General features: G+C 38.3%; 1 protein-coding gene and 1 pseudogene across 1 annotated transcript in view; one reads left to right on the plus strand and one right to left on the minus strand.

The window, feature by feature from the left end:
* Lama2 (laminin subunit alpha 2) overlaps nt 1–26,921 on the plus strand; it is a 570,793-nt gene that overhangs the window by 316,114 nt on the left and 227,758 nt on the right. Inside the window, 4 exon segments of the mRNA XM_051164111.1 lie at nt 573–674; nt 1,967–2,178; nt 16,841–16,952; nt 23,489–23,602. Coding sequence (XP_051020068.1) covers nt 573–674; nt 1,967–2,178; nt 16,841–16,952; nt 23,489–23,602 — 540 coding nt within the window.
* On the minus strand, nt 3,679–7,874 carry LOC127204904 (60S ribosomal protein L15-like; annotated as a pseudogene).

Here is a 26,921-nt window from a genome sequence, read left to right on the forward strand (position 1 = left end):
TTATTTGATTACATAGGCAGAAGGAGGCCCTCTCAGGCAGTTCTGATTGAATTTACATGCAAATTTTGCTGCTAAACTTTGTTTTTCTTTGACCACTAATGTTGCTCAGCTCATGGTCCATGGCCAGTGCATTTCAAATGGAAGGATGTCTTTGCCGACTGTATTCATAGTAACCAAATGCAAGTAACTGAGGAGACGGATAGAAACTGTCCAGCTTGACACTGATCCTTCTCTGTTTGGGGATTCTAAAACTAAAACTACAGTCTAAGAAGATGACAGGGGCTTCTGTGATTCATTCCATGGAGCCTAGCCTGTTTTATAAAACCTGCATTACTGGGGAAATAATACATGAATTGATATTTATGTCAAGCTTGCTGGTGATGGGCGAAGGCTCGTAGAGAGGTCATTCTTGCTGCAGGAATGTCTATCGTCTCCACTTTGCGCTCCAGTGACTGCTGCTTCTTCCAAGTATTGCCCTCTAGAACAATAAAAGGATTTAAAAATAGTACATAAAAGATTATTCGATAAACCATCTCCTGTGATGAAATTATTATGCATCTCTTCTCTTCTAGCTCTCAGCTGTAGGAGGACAATTGTCATTTACCATCTCATATGACCTCGAAGAAGAGGAAGACGACACAGAAAAAATTGTTCAGCTGATGATCATCTTAGAGGTAGGAGAATTACCATGTTACTTTGCAACCATACATTATCACTGTGTCAGATGAGGTCAGTCGCACTGCTTTTAGTTGGCTGGCGACTTAGATTTGCATATTATGAAAGAAAATACACCTTACAAATCTTATGCCATTCCTACGTATCAATCTGCAACATGCCTAGAAAAAAAATTTTAATGAGTTCTCATGACAAAGGAGACCATTTAGAAATGTTTTGACCAAGTTCAAACATGGTCATATTTCTGTGCTTGTAATGTTATATGGTCCATATGTTTAGATGAGTCCTAATTTATATAATGTTATATTCTAGATGTTATTGTTTGAGTTTTTGCTTATATATTCAAAGGGAGAGAGGAAGTTAACTTAGTTGTTGAGCTGTTCTTAAGCCTCACTTCAGGAATAAAAGATACAAGACAAGCTGTGTTTGGGAACCAGGAGGCCGTGTGTGAACACAGTAACGTCCTTAGAGCACTTCCTTCCCTGTCTGCCGTGGTACTTCCTCCAGTCACATACATACCACAATAGGCACATGCACATGCATGCATGTTAGTGTTCCAAATGGCAGGTGCTGACTGAGACCCAGGCTCTGCTCTTGCCCTGAGCTTTCTTCACATGTGAGTCAGGGATAGGATGACGACATTACTCTCTGAGAGAAGTTCTTCCAGAACTGAACGAAGTAGTTTAGAACTCATATAAGCACAAAGCACGTGCGCATCTGCTAACTCCTTGAAGATAAAAGGGGTTCTTTGTCGGCGTGATGGTTGAGAGCTAACGTATTGGTAAAATGTTAAATGAAGACGAATGGCTTGAGTGGCCTAAGCAAACGTAAGCGATCCCTGTCCTGATGCTGCTGTCCTTTTTTGAGCATTAGTGCACGTAACTTTACTTACATGAAACACAGAAATCCTTTAACTTATATTTTAATGACAGCTTTTCTCCCTCGTGTCCTCTAATTCTTATCTCTGCCCTAAATATATATTGCCATGCTTGCATAAAGCCAAACTGTTTGTAACAATATATGCATATGAGATATTATTTTAGTTAACAGAGAATACGAGTTCACGCAAAGTCACAAGGGTGGACTTTGTGCTGGAGGAGGTGAAGGCTGATCTTCACGGTGCTTTGCCTTTGCTTCATGTGCGCCAGAAATATGCTGAGTAATGGGGAAAGCTGAACTGAGGTTAAAACCCTCATGAGGATAATCACGTAAAGAGTCCAGATTCAGATGGCCTTTATAGGGTTTATACCTTGCTTGAAATGTTATCTTTGTTCACTTTTTTTCCCTTTAGGGAAATAAGTTGAGAATCAGCACAGCCTATAAGGAGGTGTATTTAGAACCATCTGAAGAACACACTGAGGAGTTATTGCTGAAAGAAGAGTCCTTCACCATACACGGAACAAATTTACCAGTCAGTAGAAAAGATTTTATGACTGTGCTCGCAAATTTGGAGAGAGTCCTCATACAAATCACATACAACTTGGGGATGGATGCCATCTTCAGGTAAGATCTAGAACTCCAGTGTTCACATGTGTGCAAACAAAGGTCAAAAAAGCACATTTTCAAAGGGCTAGACTTATGACCTCAAGGTAAAAAATAAGTATAAGTTCTCGTTTCCAAACGTAATTGTATACAACCTTTAAAATTTAAATATTAGGAATAATGTATTGGGCTTTTTTATTAAATATTTTTTAATTTTTACATGTATATTTATATTATTACACATATACAATAAACTACCTACATCAAGAAGAACCATGACACAATCATGAATTATATAAATGTTACATTCTTAGTGTTTTGGCTATATTTGTATTTGACAGCCTTGAAGAAAACATCTTTCCTATCTTGGTGCATCTAAAATTCTGAAAGTAAATCAATATCTATCATATCTCATCATTAGCAACTTAAAACATCTATCTAGACCTAAAAACATCTTAACCTATAAACAACTAATCTTAATTATAAAACTAAACTATCTGATCTTCAATCCCATCAGAGACTTGAGAAGGAATAAACTTGATTACCTGAGTATGCCGGGAGAGCAGGTTAGTAGTTTTCCAAATGAGAAGATGACAGAGACAGTTTGCTACATGAATAGTCACACAAAACTCTCTATAATGTTGGAGCATCATCTTTAGCCTTCTGGCCCAATATATTCTGACAGACATATTTGTGAAGCAGGATCTATTGAAGACTTGCTTACCCTGTCTTGGCAAAGTTTGGCCTTGACTCTGCCTACATCCAAGCTTGCCCTTTTTAAGGCAGAATTCTGTCTGTGGTAGAAATGAGGACATTTTTCCTGGTGGCTTGTTTGCCACATTTGAGTCCATCTCCATAAGGAGGTTCTTTAATGCTCATCATCTTCTTTGAGGTAGGCTGGGTTTTGCCAGGAATTAACCTGTATGTCTCTGAGGTTTTTGAAGACCTGATCTAACTATTTTACCTTATCTTTCTATAGAATCATATCTATCTATTACACCTAAGATGAATATTCTTGTGATAAAAATAGACTAATAATTGATATGATCATGACGTAGTCAACTAACAATTAACTTTTAATACTGATGAATCCTCTACAGTTTTGCCAGAGTATGTGGTAATGCCTATTAAGAAACAAAAAGACAGCTTTTTAAAAATGATACCTCAGAAGATGGTATACTGAAGATATGTGATTCCAGAGTGCTCGTATTCAGTGGTTTGGCAAAATAGTTATTCTGTTCATCAACTAATTAGTCTAATAGTATCTAGGTTATAGTAAGAAATGCAGGCTTCTTCATTTACTTTGTTACACATTTCCTTATACAACACCGTGGCATTATAATAGACACACAGTATAAAGTAAAGATTAGAAGATTTTGGAGCTTAAATAATCTCTGTTCATCTTTGTAAATGATTGGTATTTGTGGAGCACTAATTTTAAGTGCAATATACCCATAACATTTTTTTTTTTGACTGTCCTAAATTGTTTAATCGGCATGAACTTTACAAACATTGCGTGTATTAGCGGTAATAGTGGAGCTGGAGAGTATTGCGTCTTCTCCAGACTGCACTGCGAGAGCCACCAATAGTGTGGTGGAACTTGTGGCCCTTTCCAAAACCACAGCTCTTGTGGCCAGCAGATGTCAGCCCACGCCTCTCTCTCTGTGTTTGTGGACTGGCTTGGTGATCCACTGGGTGTCAGGATTTCTTCTGATAGCTTTATGGAATGGATCAATGAGGATGACCTCAAAAAATTTATATGTGGAAACTTCACCAACTCAGGAATCTCAAAGTCCTACAATGGCGTCCAGCTCTCAGCAACAGACTGAAGGCTTCATGCAAATTTTAGCTGGTTAACACCATGGTGAACAGGCTTGCCGTAAGTTGCACCCTTAGGAACTAACCGTTTACAGCCACCACAGCGGACACGAATCCTGTAAATGGCATAACCTTGCTTGGACTTGGATCCTAGCCTCCGCACCTTATCAGGCTGAGTAGGGCAGGGAGTCCTGTTCAGCCCGGAGAGCTGTCGGTATTGCCAGCAGTGGATCCTCAGAAGAAAGAGCCTCACGTCGGGCTGCGTCTTCCTCCATAGCTCCTGGAGGTATTTGAATTAACCTATCTTGGCTCACCTGATGGCTGCAGCCAGAGGAAAAGCCCCATGGCTGTTTTTATCTCATCCGTTAGCAGTGTGGTTAAAACGATAAACTCCTTTAACTTGGACATTTTCAAAGGCTAGTTCATTCTTAGTATCCATGTATTTTCTATAAAGAGAGATCCCTGACTTGAACCAAATTTGATCACAGAGGTCTGACTGGAAGCTCATCTGTTTATTATTTAGAAACAATGACCTCCTGTCTGATAAAATTTTTCTTTCAGTTATATTGGAATATGCTTTTCCTCCCCCTTTTATACAGATGGCAACACAAGATATTCTTGCACCTTCATTCTCAATCAGATTAAGCTAGAAGATCAAGTTTGATGCCACACAGACAACTAACTGGTATACCTTTATTCCCACACAGACAGCTAACTTGTATACCTTTATTCCAAGCAATATCTCCTACTCCGGATATTTCAATTGCAGGTTCTACCCCCCCCCCCCCATTATTTGCTAGCACTGCTGAGTTTGTCTTTCGCTTGTAATATTTCGGCAGAATATAATCATCATTACCATTTCCCAAAGGAGGGATCTTCAGATTCATAAACAAAGCCATTGCCAAACAGTGTACCTCTTTTGCATAGGCAATTCTGCTAGAAGCTGGCTTTGAAGTGCTATAAAGATGAGAAGCAGCACTTAGGAATTAATTATGTTTTTTCCCCATTTAGTAAATAGAGATTGTCATGATGTTTAAACAGTATAAAGAAATGAGTCCTCCAGCTTTCAAAGTGAATGACAACCAAACTGACAAAAAGCGGTTAGAGGGCTTATTTATTTTTGTCACGTCGTTTCTCAGGCTCGTTAATTCGAAGACACTTCCTCCTGATTTATGGTAGATAATTTCAAAGTCTACCCAACTCAAAATCATTGTATCACTTAACTCCTTCTGAGGTTCTCTCTTCACTTATGAGTGTGGTCATGGAGTGTGGCTATGTGGACTGACTTTGCAGCTCTCCAAGCAGGTGGCTGCCCTTTGTCACCCTCATTACTGATGTGCTGTGGCGCAAGAGGAGGAGTCAAGGTCAGGCTGATGCTCCAACTAGTTCTGGAAGAATTGAAAGTCAGCATGGATCCTGAATCAGTAAGCTTGCCACATTGTATTTATCTCTGATCTACCAGTAGATAGAGTCATATTTGTAAAATGTTGCTTGAATTGATTTCAACTTGTCTCGCACAGTAGGCTCCCAACTTGGTATACTGCATGAATGCAAGCACAAGGAAATTGAAGATATTGAAACAACGATTCATATTTAGACTTTACTGAAGGGTAGTTATCCCAGCAAAATGGGCTTAGGTTTGCCCCGTTACACGGTTAGGTGGAATTGGATAGGAAACTGAGCTGTAGGTCAAGGATTTTGACTTCTGTTTCCAACACAGCTATTTAATAGTTGTAAACATGAATATGGCTTTGACCTCTTTGCACTTCTGTCACTTCATTTCTGAAATAAAGAAGACAATTGCCTTGCCAACTTCAAAAGGTCACTTTGAGAATGGAATTAGAGAGTTGCTGAAACAATTTTCTAACAGAAAATCGGCTCACAAATATGAAGTATTTATACCTGACCAATCTCATTCCAAGTGATTATACTTTCTAGAAATATCAGTTAAGCTTGGAGACATCTAGAAAATGGTTTACTCTGCTGTATCCACCACAGTAAGAATGCTACTGCCAGGCTTATCCAGAATGCTAAAAGACCCTCTCAGTGTAGCTAATTGATATCCTTTTCTTGGTCTTACTTAACAAGACAAATAGAAAAATGTAAATATGCATTATGTTTTAAGAGTGGAAGATAAGGGCATGGAACAGGAGGTAAAGGGATTGGCACACAAGCCATCAGGACAGTTGTGCATCCCTAGCATCCACATAAGTGCCAGGTGGGCTTAAGGACTTGCCTAGATTCCTACAATTTAAGAAACAGACACAGGAGATTTATCCCTAAAGCAAGTGAGAGTAGCCAAATCGGTGACCTCCAGGTTCAAGCAAGAGACATTGCCTCACTATATAAAGTAGATATCTATCCAGAAAGGCACCCTGTATCTTTTTCTGGTTCCACATATATACATATATTCATTCTCTCTCTCTCTCTCTCTCTCTCTCTCTCTCTCTCTCTCTCTCTCTCTCTCTCTCATTGTAAAGGAAATCAAGTACCTTTAAATTATCCAACTCTTGCCTTTAGCAACATCCTTGACCATTAACTTAAGCAAAATATTTCCTAAGTACCTATGAGACACAGAACTCTTCATAAATTGTCTTCCTTTTGAGCCTACAATAGACATTATTATAGATCACCAGATTCTACTCTTTGGGGATCATGGCATTTCCCTTGACTCCTGAGAGTGAGTGACCTGCTTTAGCCATTGCAATGTGAACCAATGTGATTTGCATCTTCCCTGAAGAGGAACAGTGAACTAACTGCCAGTGTAAGACTCCTTGGAGTGTATTCAGCAAGCAAAAACAAACAACCTGAAATTCTAACAGGACACGGAGGTCAGCGCCCTGGCTTTGTTGATCTCCTAGTTACTGAAGAAAGGTTGACATTTGGAAATCCTCATCCAGTCCTGGATTGTCTGGTCAGAATTTGGAGCAGCTACCATGGCAGAGTCAGCCCATCGTGACTTCATTAGGATACATACTTCGTATGCATTCATGAAATACAAACAAATACAGAATCTTTTTTTTTTAAGTTAGGTATTATTTATTTCATTGTATTGTTTGCCTGTTTGTATGTTTGTATACACGACGGACACATCTGGTGCCTTTAGAAGTCAGAAGAGGGCATGGATTCACCTGGAGCTGGAGTTACAGACAGCTGTGAGGTGCAGTGTGGGTGCTGGGAATCAAACCTGTGTCCTCTTGAAGAGAAGCCAGTTCTCCTCAACAACTGAGCTATCTCTCCAGAACCATTTAGAAGTATTTTCATTTGACATACATAGCAGTTTTACAATTGGTGAGCTTCATAAATACTTTTCATTCAGGTATATTGTGCCCTTCAAACTCACTCTCTACAGCACCTCTTAAAGCCAAGATACTGTTACATGAATTACATAGTCAATTTAGGAGTTTTGTACTAAATGGGATTTTGACAGAGTTCATAGTATAAATTATCTGGGAAAAGCCTCATGAACAAAAGCATCTTTGGAAATCAGAAACATGGAGCTGATGTAGATATACTTTCCAGACTTCAAATGAGCCATCAAGGTGACCATATTTTAAAGAAATATGTCGACAAAGACCCTAGGACTCGAAAAGAGCTAAATAACTCACCTTTTTATCCTGCTGTTGATGAGAGGTAGAGCCAGGGTTTAAGCCCAGAGGGTTTTCTTCCCATGGTCTGTGAGCCTCATCTGTAAATATTGGAGTCACTCAGTCTGCAAGCACATACCGAGCATCTCGCATGGGTAGCTGTCTGAATCTCAGTCCTCTGCCAGTGAACTGGCAGAAACACGATCTGAATATCTAGAGTGAAGATGAGGTGAGAGCACAATAGCTATACAGCCTTGGATTTACCGGCATATGCTGGGATGCCATGTGGAGCACCGAACTCAAAGAACGCATGATCCAGAGTAGAAGCAAGATGCAAGCATTTGCAATAATATATGGACACTGAAATGACAGTAAATACTTTGTGCACATTGATGACTCAGGAAATGGAGGTGGATGTTTATAGGAGCAGTTTGTGTTTTTAGAAATGCCTGTTGTAGCATCAGAACCTCTCCTTTATTTCTCCTGCTTGACATGGATCTAAATGTTTGGAGGATGACTGAGGAGATGCCTTAGTGAGTGCTCTGCTGACACACAGGCAGAAGAACTAGAGTTTAGACCCCAGCACCTGGGTAAAATGCTAGACATGGCAACTGTCACCTGGAGGTAGAAATAGGGGAATAACTATGGTACATTGGGAGCCAGGCTAGAAAAATTGATGAACTCCAGGTTTAGTGATTGGCATATCATGTTTAAAAACTGAGGTGGGGAAACATTGAGGAAGACACCCAGTGTTGACCTCAAGCCTCATGCATGTTCACATGCATGGATATAGCACACACACACGCACACATACACACACACACATGCACACATATACACACACACACTCACACATACACACAAACACACACACATACACATACACACACACACAGATGCACACATACACACACACACACTCACACATACACACAAACACACACACATACACATACACACACAGATGCACACATAGATAATGTACACAGACAGTATAACACCCCACACAAACACATACCCCCCATACAAATGAAAATATCACACACACTCACACCATACATGCACATATAGCATATAGACATAACCCCATACAGATACCCCTACACACACATATATATACACATATCCCACACACATACACACTTACCATTGTATTTTATCTGTATTTTCAAGTCATCACAATGAGAATCAGTCAAAGCACTTGACTTTTTTTAACAAACCTTTGAGAGTTCATGCATTTTCAACATATAGCACATGCATAACATACACGTATATACCATACGCATAACGCACATACCACATACATAGCACACACACGTACACACATATGAGCACACACATAACACACACTACATGCACAAATATACACATGTATACCACACATATAACACACACACATACACAAACACACAGCGCACACATAACACACATCACATACACATATACACCACATACATAACACACACCACACACCCACACCCACACACACATATACACGAATGTTTGAGGTAAAGGGATTCTCCTTTGCCAGAAGTCATCCCTTTGCTACTTTAGAAGTTAGTTAGGAGCGATTGGTCAGCTCTAATGAGAAGAATGTTGTAAACTTCCCACAGGGCAGTGCCAGGACACTTGTGGTATTGGTGGTCGATCTTAGCCTCACCTATGTTTGCCTAGTGTTGCAAACCTGAGTTATCACCCCAGCTCTTAGTCTGTATTTGAAGCATGGTCTTGCAGAGTTGCCCTGATGGCTCTGCGCTCCTTCTGTAGCTCAAGCAGGCCTTGAACTTGCTTTCTTCTTGCCTCCCAGCATTCCAAGTGCAAGGATTAAAAGCCTACACTTCTAGGCTCTCTTAAGAGGGGGTGCTCTTCCTTAGGTGTTGACAAACACAAACAACTCTGTATTTTACTAGCAATAAAGTCTTTCTGTGGCTATTAACCCTGAGTTACATTTTTTATGTTGAAAAAATTAAAGTATTTAAGAAAAATAAGTGTAGAAAAATAAAGACAAACAGGTTTTAAGACCACAGGCTTGTGTTTTTTCAAAGTGTTTCGTTTTGTTTCGTGGTTTTAGTTGTACCGTGACAAAGCCAACTTTGTTGAGAAATCGGTCAAACAAAAATATATTAACAGGACAGTGCCTGATGTGACTCTAGCATTTTCCACAGAAACTTTTGTAGTCATGTCTCTTCTTTCCATCTGTCATCTTGTCTGTATTTTCAAGTACTCATAATGAGACTTGGTTAAAGCACGTGACTTTTTTGCCAAACCTTTGAGAGTTCATGCGTTTTCAGCATTCAGTACTTTATTGCTGCCAATACTTTGTATTTAAATGAATGCAGCATGGTATCGAGAAAAGCAAATGACCGTATTGAAGGGGGAAGAAATAAACTGCAGCCTTCTTCATGGGTAACACTTAACACTGTTAAACGCATTAAAATCCCATTTAACAAACAGCAGAACTTAATGAACATTGTATTGCTCAGTGAATACTAATGTGGAATATTACAGGGAAAGATGTTCCAGTGTTAAGATTTCTCACAGCTCAAAATGGTTGCAAGGATTAAGGAGACGAACATCTGCTGTTTAAAAGAAAAAAGGACACTTGGCAGTTCCTTGAAAGTATTTCTTGTTTTCTAACTTTATTTTTAAATTGTTTCTTAAAGAACCTGGATGATGACTCTTCCACGTGTCTGTTCTTTGGGTTTTACGTGTCAATTTTATAACGAAAGTACTGAAGCATAACTGTCTTTATAAATCAAACTGCTAGTTAGTAAACTGTGACTCTTTTATGTGGTAATCAACTAATTATCAACAGTAAACCATTTGATTCTTAATGATCAGAATTATAGGCTTATTATTTGATAGTACATTAATTCTAGGCAGCTAGATGTCGTGATACATTAAGGACGTTTCTGGCCTCTGGGTTTGAGTCCTAACTAACTTTTCCCCATTTGTTTTCTATGTCGGATTAAATACATAATTGAATTTTTGCTTACTGCATTTTATTTTCCTGAAATGTGGATGGCAGGTTTTATTGGGCCTGCTGTCATTGACCATTTTAGGCATTGTGTGTGATGGAACTGTATTCCATTCACCTAATAAACTTTTGTGTATTTCAATTAATCCTGAATATGTCTACCATTTATCCATCTATCCATTCATTCCCCAACTTATTCAACTATCCACTCATGTACCCATCAGAAGTGTGGGCTGTAAAGCCTGAGACAGTCCTGCTGCATATGTGTAAAGAACATGACGTAGTTTATATTATCAAGGAATAATTCATGTTTGTGTCAACATAAGTAAATACTATCTTTAGTTGGGTACTTGTTGTATTAAGAAAACTTGACAGACCTAGACATTCTTATATTGTTGCTTGTGAGCCCAGCCTTTAAGGGCTGATCCATCTCTCCAGCCCCAGACCTAGAAATTCTCGATCATTCTTTATAACCATAAAATAGAAATCAAGTACTTAAAATACATTTTTATAAATAACCATTACATTCAATGGCAGAAAAATTCAAATATCCATCAACACATCAACAAATGAGTAGAAAACAAAGTGTGGCATGCAGTAGGATATTACCCAAGAATATTTTCAGAAATATACTGTTATGTACGACAATGAAGCTGAACCTTAGGAACATTGTGCTAACTGAGAGAAATCAGATGGTAAAGACACATAGTTGGCTAAGTCAACGTTAGGGTTAAAGCAAGGGGGATTCCTGACTGGGTAATGGGGGCTGGGTTAGCTCATGGGAGATTAAATGTCTTGGATCAAGATCAGTGGTTCTCAAGCTGTGGGTAGTAGCCCCTTTGGGGGGTCAAATGACACTTTCACAGGGATTGCCTGTGACCATCGGCACATCAGACACTTACATTACTATTCATAAAGGTAGCACAATTTCAGTTATGAAGTAGCATCTTATGGTTGGGGGGGTCACCACAACCATGAGGGACTGCATTAAGGGGGGCGCAGCATTAAGAAGGTTGAGAACCATGGCTGCTGCCTAATAGTGTGACTATCCTAAATGCTATAATTCTACCCTTTAAAATGAGAGAGGAGCTTATAACGTCCTACTCTTAGCTGTGGAATTATTGACAATACGGGGAGGAATGGAGGGAAGATGGGCAGAGGCGGAAGCAAAGGGAGACAGAAAAAGTTTTCTTCAGGGATGGAGCCCTTTAGAAACTACTCATGCGCTGGCAGATGGCCCTACACTCCTGCATGTACAGGCAGCACTAAGTAAACTAAAGATTGTTTTTGTTTTGTTTAGGAAGGAAAAAGCAGTAGGGGGCTAGAGAAGGAGTTGAAGGGGAAGGGATGAGGTTTATGTGATCAAAATACATTATATGTGTGCGTGGAATTCTCAACTAATAAAAATGTTACTAATTTTATTTTGTCAATGTCATCTTAAATAGTAAGAGATAAATAAGGAAATTCCCCCCCATGAGAGTGGATTGTTCATGTATGGGGTTACCTGGTGAGCAAAAACTCCACTTTGTGATTTTTTAAGTGATCCGTGTATAGAAAAATGAAAGGGTCTGATGTCAATCTAAGACGTCTACCAAGATATTCAAAAGAAAGCTCTAAAAAAATAGTGCAGCCTGCGTGGATATGCAATTAAAAATTATGTTTGGTTTTTTGACAGTTCCAGATGTCATTCAGTGCCCAAAAATATCTCAGTGGTCTATTTCTTTTTCTTATGCTTTTTCTTTTCTTTTTTAATGTTTTTCTCTTTTTCTTATAATTTAATTAACTTATTCAGATTACAACTCAATTGTTATCCCATCACTTGTATCCTCCTGTTCCTCTCTCCCTCCCGCTTTCACTCTATTGCCCTCCCCTAGGGCTATGACCAAGGGAGACCTCCTCCCCCACTATATGGTCATTACGCTACCAAGTCTCATCTTGATAGCCTGCTTATTCTTTCTCTGAGTGCTACCAGGCCTCCCCACTAAGGGGAAGTAGTCAAATATGTGGCACCAGAGCTCATCTCTGAGTCAGTCCCCGCTCTCCACACAACTGTGGAGAATATTCTGTCCATTGGCTAGATCAGAATAGGGGGTTTGATGTTTACTGCTTGTATTGTCTTTGGTTGGTGCAGTAGTTTGAGCAGACCCTCCCGGGCCCAGATCTATCGATCATGATGTTCTTCTTGTAGGTTTCTAGGACCCTCTGGATCCTTCTATTTCCCCATTCTCCTATATTTCTCTCACCTAGAATCCCAAATGGATGTCCTCATATCTATCCCAATCTCCTGGTAAGTGAAGACTTTCATGGGACATGCCTTTTGGGCTAGCGTCCAATTATAAGTGATTATATACCGTTCAACAATTTATTTCATAGACCCGAATTAACTTTTTATTCTGTTTCAAGGGTCATAAAGAAATTAATACATATCCCAATGGTTTATCCAAGTAATAAGAAGGAAAAAGTAAATAGCAAAAATAATAATAATAATAATAAAACCTTGCAACCAGTAAATGTGCCAATGACCTGAAAGACAGTTCTCAACAGAAGAAATACAAATGGCAATAGATATTTGAAAGTGTTGTTCAATATCCTTTGCCAGTAAGAAAACAGACATAAAAGCTGCTTTTCAAATTCAACTCCTTCCACTAGAATGACTACCACCAAAGAAACAAGTGACAGCAAATGCGAATGAGGATTTAGGAATGAGGCACCTTTATTTATAGTTGGTGGGAGTATAAACTGGTGCAGCCACTATGGAAATCCCTGTGAGCTTTTAAAGCCACTAGAAACGGAATGACAAATGATCCAGCTATACACCTCCTCAACAGCCTTATGACCAAAGCACTCTCCATCCTACCCCCAGAGTTCTGATGTTTATTGCTGCTGTGTTCATAATAGCAAGGGAAAGGAGTCACAACATTCCCCTGTGACTTTTGGCTGACACATTCTTTCTGCCCTCTCTTCCACAATGTTCCCCGAGCCTGGGAGAGAGTGCTGCCCTATTTAGAAACATGCCCTTTTACTTATTCTCATCACTTTTTAGTGGGTTTGAGTCTCTACATTAACCAATGCCCACTGCAAAAAGAAACATCTTTATGAAAGTTGAGAGAAACACTAATCTGTGGATATAAACAATAGACGGCTGACTGACACCATGACCATTTAGCAAAACAGCAGTAATAAGTCCAACTCCAGCGTGCATGATCTCCCAGCCATGATATTTTGGCCACAATTCAATCGGAATGTACTAGGTTACTGGTTACCCCCACAACAATCATGTCACTATGATGCTGGAGGACACCTCCTCCCAGGCAAGTCCTTACTGTTTCTCAAGAAGTCCAAAGCTAGGACTACTGATGCTTTTCCCCCCCTTCAAACAACTTGAATTATAGCATTCAGTGCCGGAAAAGCTAGCCAGAAGATGGAAATTCCAGTTGAGATCCAACCTGATTTTTCAGTATCCTACAATCCACGTGTGTGGTGTTTTAAGCAATATGAGGTTTTGTTGTTATTGTTTTAATAAAGGCTTCACATAAATGATATTTTAGTAATACCATTTTATGTTCTAACTTTGGTGGGCAATCATGGATATCAACAATAGTCTGTACTGTTTGGGGAACTCTGGGCCTGTTCGCACAAATAGCTTACATAGAGCTATCCCCTATGTGATGCTAGGATTTTTGTTTGGTGATCTTATCATTTCTCTATTTTTTTTTTCCAATGGACTATTCTCTTACTATTTTTCTGGGTTTTTTTTTTCCTTTTATTTTTTGAGACAGGATTTTGCTGTGTAAACCATATCAATGTTTAGGTTCTCCACTAGTTTCATATTTTGATTCATTTTGGCTTGGTTTTTCTTTTTTGTTTTTGTTTTTGTTTTTGTCATAGTTATTTTTGGTTTCTTGCTGTTTGCTTCAGTTTAGTTGTGTGCATACTGGGATATAAGGTCAGGGTTAATTAACTGCATGTGGATAATAGAGTCTTCTCTACACTATTGAAGGGGTTGATTTCTTCCTTTTTAATTTATTTATTTAAACTCTTTATTGATTCTTTGTGAATTTCATATCACATACCCCCTCCAATCCCACTCGTCTCCTCATCCCTTCATGTCCACCCTCTGCCCTTGCCACTTCCCCAGGAAAAGAAAAGAAAAAACAAAAATAAAACAAAAAAAATGAAGCATAGAAAACATGTCATTGTGAAAACTGCAGTGTGTCACAGTATGTCCACAGTACACCCTTTTGATTACACATCTTTTCTTGCATATCTTCGTTGCAGTGAGTCATTGTTCAGGTTCAAGGCCTTTGTCTTCTGCTAAACTATCAATACTAGATGCTCACTGGGCCTACTGTTGGATGTCATGTTGTTACCCTGTATCATGGAGATCCTGCAGCTTTGGATCTGCAGGACCAGACCTTTCACATGCTCCAGCAGTTCATAGATGAGATAGATGTTGGGCTGGGCCAACTCAAAGCCCTGGGTCTGGGCCTGGGTGGAAGCTAACTTGGTCAGCCAGCTACCTCTCCCATGCCCGTACCACCAGGGCCAGCTGTGCAGCATGGTCCTGGCTGCCTCACTCAGTCCTGCAGCCCACAAGGGTCAGGGATAGCTCTCCTGTTCTAATGTATGGTTTGGGGGGGCACCTTTTGAAAAATTCATTTTGCTGGAGGAGTATTGTCTTTGTGCTCTCTTTTTTATACCATTGACTGTTTTTCTATTTTCATTGTTTTGATCATGGAGTCACTATGGCTTCACAGAATGTTCAGAAATCAGCCACTGTGATGTATCCAGACTTGCTCTTTTGCTGTACATGTTAAAGTACTCTGTTTCCTTATGAATTATAGAATTGTTGATTTTCTTTGGTTTTTATCTCTGTAAAGAATGCCAGTAATATTTTAATGATAATTGCATTGAATATTTATGTATGTATAAGGCTTAGAATGTTATGGACGTTTTAGTAATATTGATTGTTACAATCCATGAACTCTAGATCTACTCTTTGTTTCCTCTTCAATGTGTCACTAGTGTTCTAATTTGCATTATAGAGGAACTTATTCCCTTGGTTAAACTTATTACATATTTAAAATTAGACCAATTTTCTAATTTCCTTCTCAGCAATGTTACTCTACACTGGTAGTGTACCAAAAAAAAAAAAAAAAAATGCTAATTTTCTATACCATTTCCAGCCATTGAGATTTTCTGGATAAAGTACCATATAGTAAGCACACTACAGCAAGTACCATGTAGTGTTTAAGTGGAGTAATTTTACTTCCTCACTGACCATTTGGATAATTTTTGTTTCCTTGCCTTTTCAAATTGTTCTAAATTCATGTTTAGATTATATTGTGACCGTATAAACTGTATGAAATAGCTTCTTCATCACTGTGGTGGCATCTCTGCCTGTAACAACTAAAGAGACGGGAGGCATATGTTGGCTCATAGTTCAGAGAATATAGTTCGTCATGGCGGGGAGGAGTGTTGGTTGAGGTTGATGGAGACAGCAACATAATACACAGCTTCTTCTATCTCCCAGACAAAGAAGCCGAAGGAGCTTGACCAAAGGCACAGTTAAACTAGAGCCCTCAAAGTCTACCATGTAGCTCTATGCCAGTTAGCCCTAACCAAAGGTTCCATGGTCTTTCAAAACAGCACTGTCACCTACAAACCAAGTGTTCAAACACACGAATGTTTTGAAGACATTTTCATACAGTATAGTTTCTTGTGTCTCAATGGGTTGGAAAGAAGAAAGAGCTTGATGCCGAAATAGGGTTGCACTATAACCCTCGGCGATAAACTTTGTGGCTCTACATTTGTCACCTCAGGCCTATGTCCAGAAGACCCCACAGGTACCCCAAAACACCAGTGGGGGATCAAGTGTTCAAGACTCTATGTGAACCCATGGAAGATACTTTAAATTCGAACCATTTAAATTATTGCTATATTATGTATAATGCCTAATACAAGGCTAGTGATATATAAATGGATGTAATGAAGTATTATTTAGGAAATAATGACAACAGCTATTTTTAAAAGTTTGTAAATGTTCAGTACAAATACAGGTGTTCTTTTCAAATATTTCCAGGTCTACGCTGGTTGAATCCATGAATGCAGAGTCAACTTTTAGCCAATACTAATGTTATAATGAATGATAGAAGCTTCAAGTTATAGAAGCATTCTTTTTCAGCATATAATTCATTCATATATATATATTGTTATAGATATGCACATATCACCATTCTTAAAGATTCAAAGCACCTCAGCATTTCTTTACTTACTTACCATCTAATTCCTCTCTTCCCAGGTTGAGCTCTGTCAAGCTTGAATCTGCTGTCCCCTATCCTACTGACAGAAGTATGGCATCTGCTGTGGAAGTTTGCCAGTGTCCACCAGGGTACAGTGGCAGCTCTTGTGAAGTAAGTTTGTAGGACCCGGTCCTTCACAGTAGTGTTGCCAATAAACTGCTCTAAACATGGATGTTTTGAAATTCTTCAATTCATAACTACACAGACAAGTGACAGCATACTACTTCAATGAAATTGCCTTCATTTTTTAATCCTTTAGTAATTTCACAAGCACTTTCAATGAAATATCTCCTCCAGATCACTGTGTCCCCCGACATGAGCTCTTTTCTACACTGCGTCTTCTTTTCGCTTATTGTTATTACTTTACTAAGTCCAACGGGTCCCGCCCATATGGGCATGGGTATGGGCCATCTGCATTAGCATGGGCAGCCTACCCCAGAGTGGCTAGCACCCACAGAAGAATGATTCCTCCTCAACAGCAGCTGTAGGCGGCCTGTAGTTCCTCAACTAGGCAGAGAACCTTAGAGCCTCTCCTGCATCCATGCTAGATTAAAGGAGTAATTAAAATGTCCACCTGGAGCCCATGGGTTTTAAGTAGAGTGTCGACCGCGTATTTTCAAAACCATAGTGCCCTTTGAAATATTCCATCCTACTCTAATGACAATTTCTGTGTTCCTTCCCTTTTTAGCCAGCTGTGGTGATAGCAGCCAACTGTTTCAAGCTGTTTTCCTTTTCTTCCTATTAAGAAATGGACACTTGTTTCATTCTGCTTTTCTCTCCCACGTTTACATCCTAGCACCTTTTTCTTCTATTACTTTCTGAAGCAAGCATCCAAGACCCAACCCTCTGAAGCATCCAATTCCTAAAAGTTCAAGAGCAGAGTATGTGTGAGAAACAAATTGATCCTGAAAACTCTTTTCCACTGAGAACCTGAAGTTTGAGGTCTTTATTGTTGTCTTAATGTTCTAGATTTGTAATTTTAAAAAATATCAATGTTTCTTAATAGCTCGGTGTATATTTTTAGAGTAATTTTGAAAGATCAATCTGTGTGCTTGAAACTTCATTTGCTTGAGCTCTCTCTCTCTCTCTCTCTCTCTCTCTCTCTCTCTTTCTGTGTGTGTGTGTGTGTGTGTGTATCTTTGTGTGTGTGTGCCTCTGTGTGTCTGTGTATGCATGCATGTATGTGTGTGTGTACACACATGTGCACTCACGTGAGCACATATACATCTGCATGTGTGTGTGTATGATATTTTCAGGGTGGTAGGAATGGCTTGTAGATAAATAAGAGCTTACGTGTCATTAATATGGTATCTTGAATGAATCATTTGAGTGCTCTGAGATGCTCCACTCCAGAACACTACATATGCCATCTGCAGAAACACCTCAGGCATAACTTTGCTGGTTCTCATGGGCTTTAAAGTAATACATGCTTCCAGAGGCTACACAGAGCTTAAAGACGTGTTCATGACTAATGTGTTTTCTTTTTAACTGGGTTCAGATTTGCCTGTCTAGAAATGAAACTAAATGTAATTCATTGAAGTACTTGCTTTTCCAAAATTTATAGAGATAAGAGAAAAATAATCATGGATATGAATTAGTTATGTCAACTCAAATTTGATTTTACATATAAAACACATGCTGTACTTGATAAGACATTCCTTTATTACAAGTCTTCCAGTTTTGATTTCAAGCCAGGCAGCTGGCTCCCTTTGAAGCTTTAAACTCCTATTTCAGTTGGAATAATAAATGCCCTCAATCCATCCTTGCTTTTAATACAGTTCCACTTTATTCTCAGCTTTCCTCATCAACTTTTATACTAAATGTCCATTGAATATAAAATCACTTGAATATTGGACTTGTTCGATTATATGCCTTCTTTCCTTTTTTCCTTTAGAAATATGTTTGTTAAGTTATATGTTTAGTAAATTTTTGTGAATTCATCTGTATAAATTATCAATAAGTATACAGCACAATCTCTGCCCTTAAAGATCTAGTAATTTGTTTAGATAGACAGAACAAATACCACTAGGAAATTGAATCACAGCACTCTGTAATTAAGGGAGCAGTAAGTGGTACATTATGTAATGGTGATAAATCACTCAAAGGGCTGAGCTGGTAAATGGAGGGAGACTTCTGGGGAAGCACCATAGAGAAGCTAAGACGTGATGGCAGAGAGGAAGAAAGAAGTGCGCAGACACAGAAAGAAAAGGAAACACAGAAAGGAAAATAAAGCCTTCTGCTACTTCTAGTCTAGTAATTGATAACTATTTAAAATGGCTTAAGAGCTTAGTTGAGTCGGAGGCAATGCGTTTTATGAACTCTGGACTTCTTCTTTTTCTTTATGTAAACTCTGTTAACCCCAGGAGTCTTTATGAAGTCTTACTCCTCCTCCACAGAGAAGAACTACTGTTCATCTCTGACATTGACTGACTTTGCTGGCTTTGACCATGGAGCTTAGCTATGGGGGCCTGTCACCCTAGCTTTACCATCGTTTATATTCTGGTATCTCTTCAAAGCCCAGTGAGCCAGAAAGACCATCATGTCTTGGGTCTAGCTTGATAAGTCAACAGTTTACACAGTCAACAGCTCATCAAATGACCCAATTACTATGTCATTCTACTTTATTTTATTTGGGGGATCACAATGTTGATTCAGAATGATTTTCAAAGGTTTTTTTTTTTTTTTTTGCAACTACCAAATTTTAATTCCTACTGCTGTAATAACAAAATACCTGTAGTGATTCTGCATGAAGAGTAGCAACCTTTTACATGAAAAAGAACACAAGTTAGCATTACAACAGGATTTTGGCCTATACAGAGCTTGATAGGATTATTGTAATCAGTCTTATAATAATATAATCATATGCCCTTTGTGTCTATTAATAAAAGCATTCCTCTTGCCTCAATGACTCACCACACACATATTTCGAGTCCATGTTGAACACAGATTTCATAATTTTTTTTTCTATTTTTGTTTTTGTCTTTTGTTCCTCATCATGTTTCACATTATATAAAATTGCTATGGCTAGTTTCTAAATTTTTTTCTTCTGAACCTAATATTTTGTTATTTTCTTTCTGGTAGATGAGGACATGAAAATGAAGTGGGCAAACAATAAAAGTTTTAGGCTGAATCCTTTCTTTCCTATAAAATTGTGTTAATATAAACTACTTCCTAGATATATTTCTATGTTCATTTAGCTAACAAGTTTTGATAAGCATATGTATATCTGAGACAATCAAGGCCTTAGACATATCTGAATAGAATGTTTCTAAGTATTACAGATGTGGTAAAAGAAAACATCACTGAAGGAGAAAAGAAAATCAGTAGCTCCAGATAACCCTGGTTCTGTTCTAAGCACCAATATGGTGGCTCACAAACATCTATAGCTCCAATCCCATGGAATACAGCATCCTCTCCTAGCTTCCTCAGGAACTAGGTACATGTAGGATGCACACATGTACAAGTAGAGCTATGTACATAAAGTAAATAAATACAACCTTAAGTAGCTGAAATAGAGGAGCTGAGAATTGACGTATGAGAGTGGGTATATAAAAATTGGAAGATCTACTTCTTTTTTTGAAGTCAGAAAAGGTTTTCTGAGATGGTGATGTTAAGCTGAATGTTGAAAAACAAAAAGAGATGGCGAAGTGGTGAGTGGCATTAAGATTTGAGTGTGCTAATATGGCCAAAGCTTAAGAGCAGAGGGAAGAGTAGCCTAGGGTGTGACTTGAGGCGTCTGGGACTTGCCTAATCAGAATTCGAGATTTTATTCAACTATCATGGAAAAAATCATGAGAGGCAGTGATCTGATAAACAACGCAATGTGATGCCAGGGGCTGAACTGGAGAAGCCATGGAAAGGAATAGTTTGATTGGTAGAAAGAGAAGAATAGTCAGTTTGAGAAATGAAACTGTTTGGACAGTCTGTGAAACACATGTCAATGTATAATTAGCAGCAGACCTTGAGTGAGCACATCTCTCTGGTTTGCTGTGAGATGTAGGAGTCATCAGACAAGAGCATAGCATTAGGATTAAGAAAAAGAGTGATGTGCAGAGGACTTCTGATAACAATACATTGAATCTGAGTTGGGAGAATGGCAAAGAAAAAGAATGGACATTTTGGAAGTGCAATAGCATAGAGTTGGGAAAACGAATTGAGGGAGAGAGGAATCACCTGGTCACATGACAGTGGTGATGGGTAAAATACAATGCCATCGTAAGATTATGTCTGCCCACCTTGAGTTTTTTGGCAAGAGCAAAACCAATTTTGCTTGAGTAGATAGAAGAGTGGAATGAAATGTGGAAGACTGCCGAGGAAGAAAGGGCATTTGGTTTTACTGGAAACAAAACAAGACAGTCTCATGGCATTGTGAGGGTGATTTTGCTGTTTTGTCTTGTGCAGTAATTTTTCCTGGAGATAATAAAACATATTTTGACAAGGACAGTAATTATTCAATTAAAAAAAACCCGAGAGACATAATATTGTTAAAGTATAAGCTGGTCTCTAGAAATAATATTCCTTTTTTAATACTCTGCTCTCCCTTTCCAATTATTTTTGGAGGGGGAATGGGTGTGGATATGAATTTTGGCACTAGCTTATGAGTAAAAAGATGGGTATAATGACTTTAATTTTTCTGTGATTATTAATATAAATTCAATGGCTATGAAAAGGGTGTGTCGGTTGCTTTTTTTTTTTTTTTTTTTTTTTTTTTTTAGGCTGGGGAAAAATACAATGACCAGGATAACTTACAGAAGAACACATTGTGCTAAGAGCTTCAGGGGGTTAGAGGCCATGATAGAAAAGCAAATTCATGGTGGTAGCAGCAGCTCCGAGCTCACAACTTGATCTACAAGCAGGAGACAGAGGACACACTGTGAATGGATCATAGACTATTGAAATATCAGAGACCACTGCCCCCAGTTACACACCTCCTCAAGCAAAAGCATGCCTCCTAATCTGTCCTAAACACTTCCACAAAATGAAGGCCAAGTACTCAAATGTATGAACCTACAGGAGTTATTTTCCATTAACACCACTGAAAAGTATAAGATATTGGAATGATCTTAGAAAGAAGAATGGTGCAAGTACATTTCAAAAATATTTACACACACACACATATATATACACACACACATATGTGTGTGTGTGTATATATATATTTAATGCCAAAGAAAAATCACCATGAGGACCTGCTTTGACAACAGTAAATCACTTCTGTTTGTGCCATTAACACCCTTACATTTTACCTCCATCTGACTATTGTAGGCTTACCACAATATTCTTCTTTAACAAATTACTTCTCCACCAAATCATTTATATTGGAATGGAGAAAGATGTACTGGAAGAAATTAGAACCATTGTCTCTGTACTGTTCAAATTCAGGGAGCATGGATTTTATTTTCTTCTCAGATAAGAAATATCAGTATATCTTTCTCATATGTTTGTTATTGTCGTTCAAATGGAAACCTCCTCACATCCCGAGGCAAAGGGATCATTTCCTACATTACACGGTATGGGTCCGTGTAGTTTATTACTTCAATGTTTCTCTCTTGTTTCCATTTCCAACTAGAAAGGGACCTTTTTTTTTTTTTTTTTTTGACATATGATGGTATATTTAACCATCCAGAAACATAGTAAATAACTCACAAAATGCAATTGCAACCCAAGGGCATCATAAACTTCCTGAGGGCAGCAATATTTGCACAATTTTTTTCTATATCTCATCTCATCTGTGGAAGTGCACACAGAAAAGAAATGTAATGAACAGTGACAGTAGATACCTGTGCGGTGCTAACCCACAGGTAAACCCTGGCTTCAAATAACCCACTGTCGTTGGTTTTCCTTTCCAAATAATTTTGGTTTGTGCTTTTTAAAACAATCAGTGGTAAATATAGGCATCCTCATAGTCAAATAACATAAGTGAACGAGTAAAGTAATATATTATGCTGAATGTGTCATAATCTATTTTACACAAATTTGAGAAAGCATAAGAGATGGAGGAAATTTAAGGTGAAATATAAGAATTCTGAATGTGTGCTGATCACTTGGGTGTGGTGTCAGTTAAAAGAAGAAAGATAGGTATGGCTTCCAAAGGATTCCAAAGGCTTTTCTGTAAGCGGTGGCATTAGGAACAGTTGGAATGTCCGAAAAGTTAGTCCGTGATGGCACCGTGTGCTCTTTTAGCCTCAGATTCTGTATGGCTCCATTCACGCTTGCTGCTTTCCTTGGTGCCTTTCCTTCTGTTTTCTCGCCTATGCTTTTTTACTTTGAGACTGTCACATTTCAGTTCTTTATATCTGTGCTTTATTTTTACCATTTCAGAAGAGACCCCAAGCTAATGCTTCCTCTTACCTCATACCTGTCAATAACAGTAAGGTCAGTATGAAGCTGCAGTGTCAGGAGTAATGGCACTAGCAGTAATGTTTGAGAAATGGCTTTGACACGCACATTTGCTGAGTTTGCTAGCTGGCTTATTTTCTATTGCCAGGAAAGAGGGAATTGCTCTCTTTCTTCTTCTTCTTCTTCTTCTTCTTCTTCTTCTTCTTCTTCTTCTTCTTCTTCTTCTTCTTCTTCTTCTTCTTCTTCTTTTCTCTTCTTCTTCTTCTTTTTAATGCTAAAAAGTGACAGAAACCTTATCTTTCTTCTAGTCATGTTGGCCTGGGCACCGAAGAGTTAACGGCACTATTTTTGCTGGTATCTGCGAGCCATGTCAGTGCTTTGGTCATGCAGAGTCCTGCAATGAAATCACAGCAGAGTGTCTGGTAAGTGCTTCTCTCTTGAGGATGCTGACTCACAGGGCTGAACTTCCCTCGCCAAAGCGTGGAACTCTATTGATACCTTTGCAGTCTTGAACACGTGGGTCAAAAAGTGATTTGTCAAGCAACATCATTATCCAGAACGGAGTTAGAAGCTAAGAATGTTCTTTCATATGTGATCTCCCTAGCAACTGTGAGGAAGTGATTTTTCACATTTGTCTAATGACTAAATTAGGATCAAATATATTATTATAAACTGTAACAATGGTTAGGATACACATCTGCTATGAATATATGTGTTCTCTCTCTTCAATAAATCTACCCAAAGTAGACTGTTCTAAAACATAAAATGATTTATATCCCTATTGCATGGAAAACATAAAATACAGCCATTAAATCACTTTTTTATACCTTAGGGTTTTTTTTTCACTTTGAAAATATGGACATATTACATATGTTTATTTGAACTTTTGAGCATTGAGATCAGTTAAAATGTTGTGCACAGATTTTAAAATATTAAACATACATAATGCATCTTCAGCAGAACTGTTCTTTCTTCTGCAATTGGCTCTGAATTTTTAACCAGAAAATAAACTGTGCAAAGGGCAGAGCGCTGTCTGTGCTGCTAAGTAGCTCAAGGCCTGGGAGAGTTCCTCTGAACAGACAGCCAGGGGGAACTCAAGGGCAAGTTAGCTTTATAGTGTCTGACAGGGCAAGAAGCTCAAAGCAACACCTCTCGTGCCATTAGTCTCGCGGAAACACAATTGGAAGTAGTACCAATTTGGGAGAGTATGGTATTGTCATCTCTCCGCAGAACTTGAGGCAGATTCTGTAGTCTGTTAATTCTTATGTGGGATCCCTCTTGCTTGTTTCTCTGCTTACTCCTGTACTTAAACGATACTGGTGAAAACCCAAAGTGAAAACCCAAGCCTTTTGTTGCAGTGCAGTTTGGCATTTCAGTTTATTGGTGCCCTTTCGGTTTCCCCTGTATGCGATCCTGCTGAATTGCATATCCAGGCAAAGCATGATAACACTCATTTGTGGATCAGTAGGGTTTTTGTTTTTCAAGTGACAATTTTGCAAATAACAATACTGAGATATTTCCATTTTTAATTGTACTACAGTCTTTTAAAATGACTCCCGGGGACATATTGAATTACCTTTAAACACTTTATTAGCATGAACTAGAGTACATCCAATTCCAAACTAATATGAATTGCCTTATTTACCCTGAAAGGACAAAAATAAATATGTCACAAGACCAATCTCGTAGTGTCCCTAAGGTGTTATAACACCTAAATTGAGGTTATTAGGAATAAGTAAATCAAATCCTAAAGCTGGCCCATTTGATGATGTGATAATTTGCAGAGGAGGAAACATTTGTTCCAGAGCAAAATAGTTTTCAGCGGGATGATGAGACTAGGAATGGCGAGGGAATGGGTAGCCAGAGGCAACCAGGTTTTTGATGTCTGATGGAAGAAGAGAGAGGTGTACCTTCAAATGAAAGGAGGCTCTTAGGGAAACCATGGGCATCTTAGTAGCTGAGCCTCAGCCTCTTCTTCCTGGGTTTCCTGAGCAATCATAAGCTCACCCGGGGATGGTCAGGTGCCGCCTCTCTGTCCTGGTGCTGATAACCGCTAAGACCCCATTTTGAATGTATTAGTTCTGATATGATCTACACTGAGAACGACATTAGAATATTGTACATGAAAGGAACTTCTACTGCTCTGTCAAATTTTTTATTTTATTTTATCTCCTGTTTATTACACAGGGGAAGTTTTTCACTGCTAGTGCACATGACATGAGGTTTGTTTTTTAAAGGATGTCTTACCTTTGAAAGCTGATTGTAAACGAACACTTCCAGCTTCAGAACAGAATTCAGGCTTCTCTGTATGACAAGTCATCCTAACTTGAGTGCACTGGAGAAAACCCAAGGTGTCTTTCAAGCCACCTAGGGAGGCTGGAAGGGTCTCTGTTTTCACGATATGACGTGCGAGCAATATTTAAAAGTCATTTAGATAGAATGCTTCCTATGAAAGCACCACCCAACTCATCAGAGTAAAGCATTTATCTTTCCCAGTTTTGACTTCCATTGTGTTGGTTGCCTGATGCTGTTTCAGTTTTAATTTACAAATGTAGTTGAGTTTTAGGATTACTCCTGTCTCTGTTTAATGAAAAGTAAAAATAGAAAGTATAAGGAACACATTTTGTATTTCAAATCTATAGTTGAAGATCTACAAATTATCTAAGATTTTCAGTTGAATTTAAGAAATTCTCATTTTGTCCTGGCTTCTGTGTATTCGGTTTCCTGTTTTAAAATTCAAAAGATTTTATAGATCTAATTTTCATCATTCATTAACTTGAAAATATGTGAATAATTTTCCAAAGAATAAACAGTGTATTAGGTTTAAAAAAAAAAAAAGGTGATTTAAGGTAAACTTGGGAAATGAAAGAATGTGTCAGGAGGACCCAATCAAAGGAAAAACTATATTCTGCAAATGGACCTGTTTCCTCAGGTGTTCCATAATAACTGTTAACAGCAAGACTAACAAGTGTGCTTACTTTAAAAAATGTTTGCTAAACAAATTAAGAAAGAATCTTAAATAAAGAAAAGCTCATTTTTAAATATTCCATTTTTTAAAAATACCTATTTATTTGTAGTTAATGAATTTCAAGCCCCTTTACCTCATAGAATTAAATGGGGGGCTGAAAGGTAGATTAATAAATTATATCTTATATTTCTTTCAACAAACAAATCTGACATCTCCAAGGAATTTTAATAAGTTGTTCTCAGAATTGTAGCTTCACTTATTTATGTCTATGCTCCTGTTGAGTCCATTTACTAAATGTAATTGAAGTCATTCTTATTTTAAAACATCAAAATAAATAATATTCAGAATTTCATTAACTCAGTCTATTCCAGTGGTCATGAAGGTTAATAACTTTATACACTCAGTTTAAGGTTAATTTATATTTTAGCTATTTCTGTCACAGAATTTGTCTACTGATCATAAAATAAAGGCTGCATACTCCTGGGGTCTATGAACTCTTTTTCAGTATATTGGAAAAATTATTAATTGTATATCCTTATTAAGCTGAAATATACTTCAGTAAGGATGAAGGCATTTTGATAGGAAGTAAACAGCCTTACTTTATCCATGGAGATTAATAATGTTGAATTCCTGGAGGCCTCAGAGATAGTTCTACCTCTTGGCCACTGAATTATTCACCTGACTCTCAGACTTTCACACATGCAACCCAACCTGAGAAGGGTAACTTAATTAATATGAAGAGGTCAAGAACAATTATCTTATTTTTGTAGAAG

The sequence above is a fragment of the Acomys russatus genome, chromosome 21 (assembly GCF_903995435.1).
Source record: "Acomys russatus chromosome 21, mAcoRus1.1, whole genome shotgun sequence".
Classification (NCBI taxonomy): Eukaryota; Metazoa; Chordata; class Mammalia; order Rodentia; family Muridae; genus Acomys; species Acomys russatus.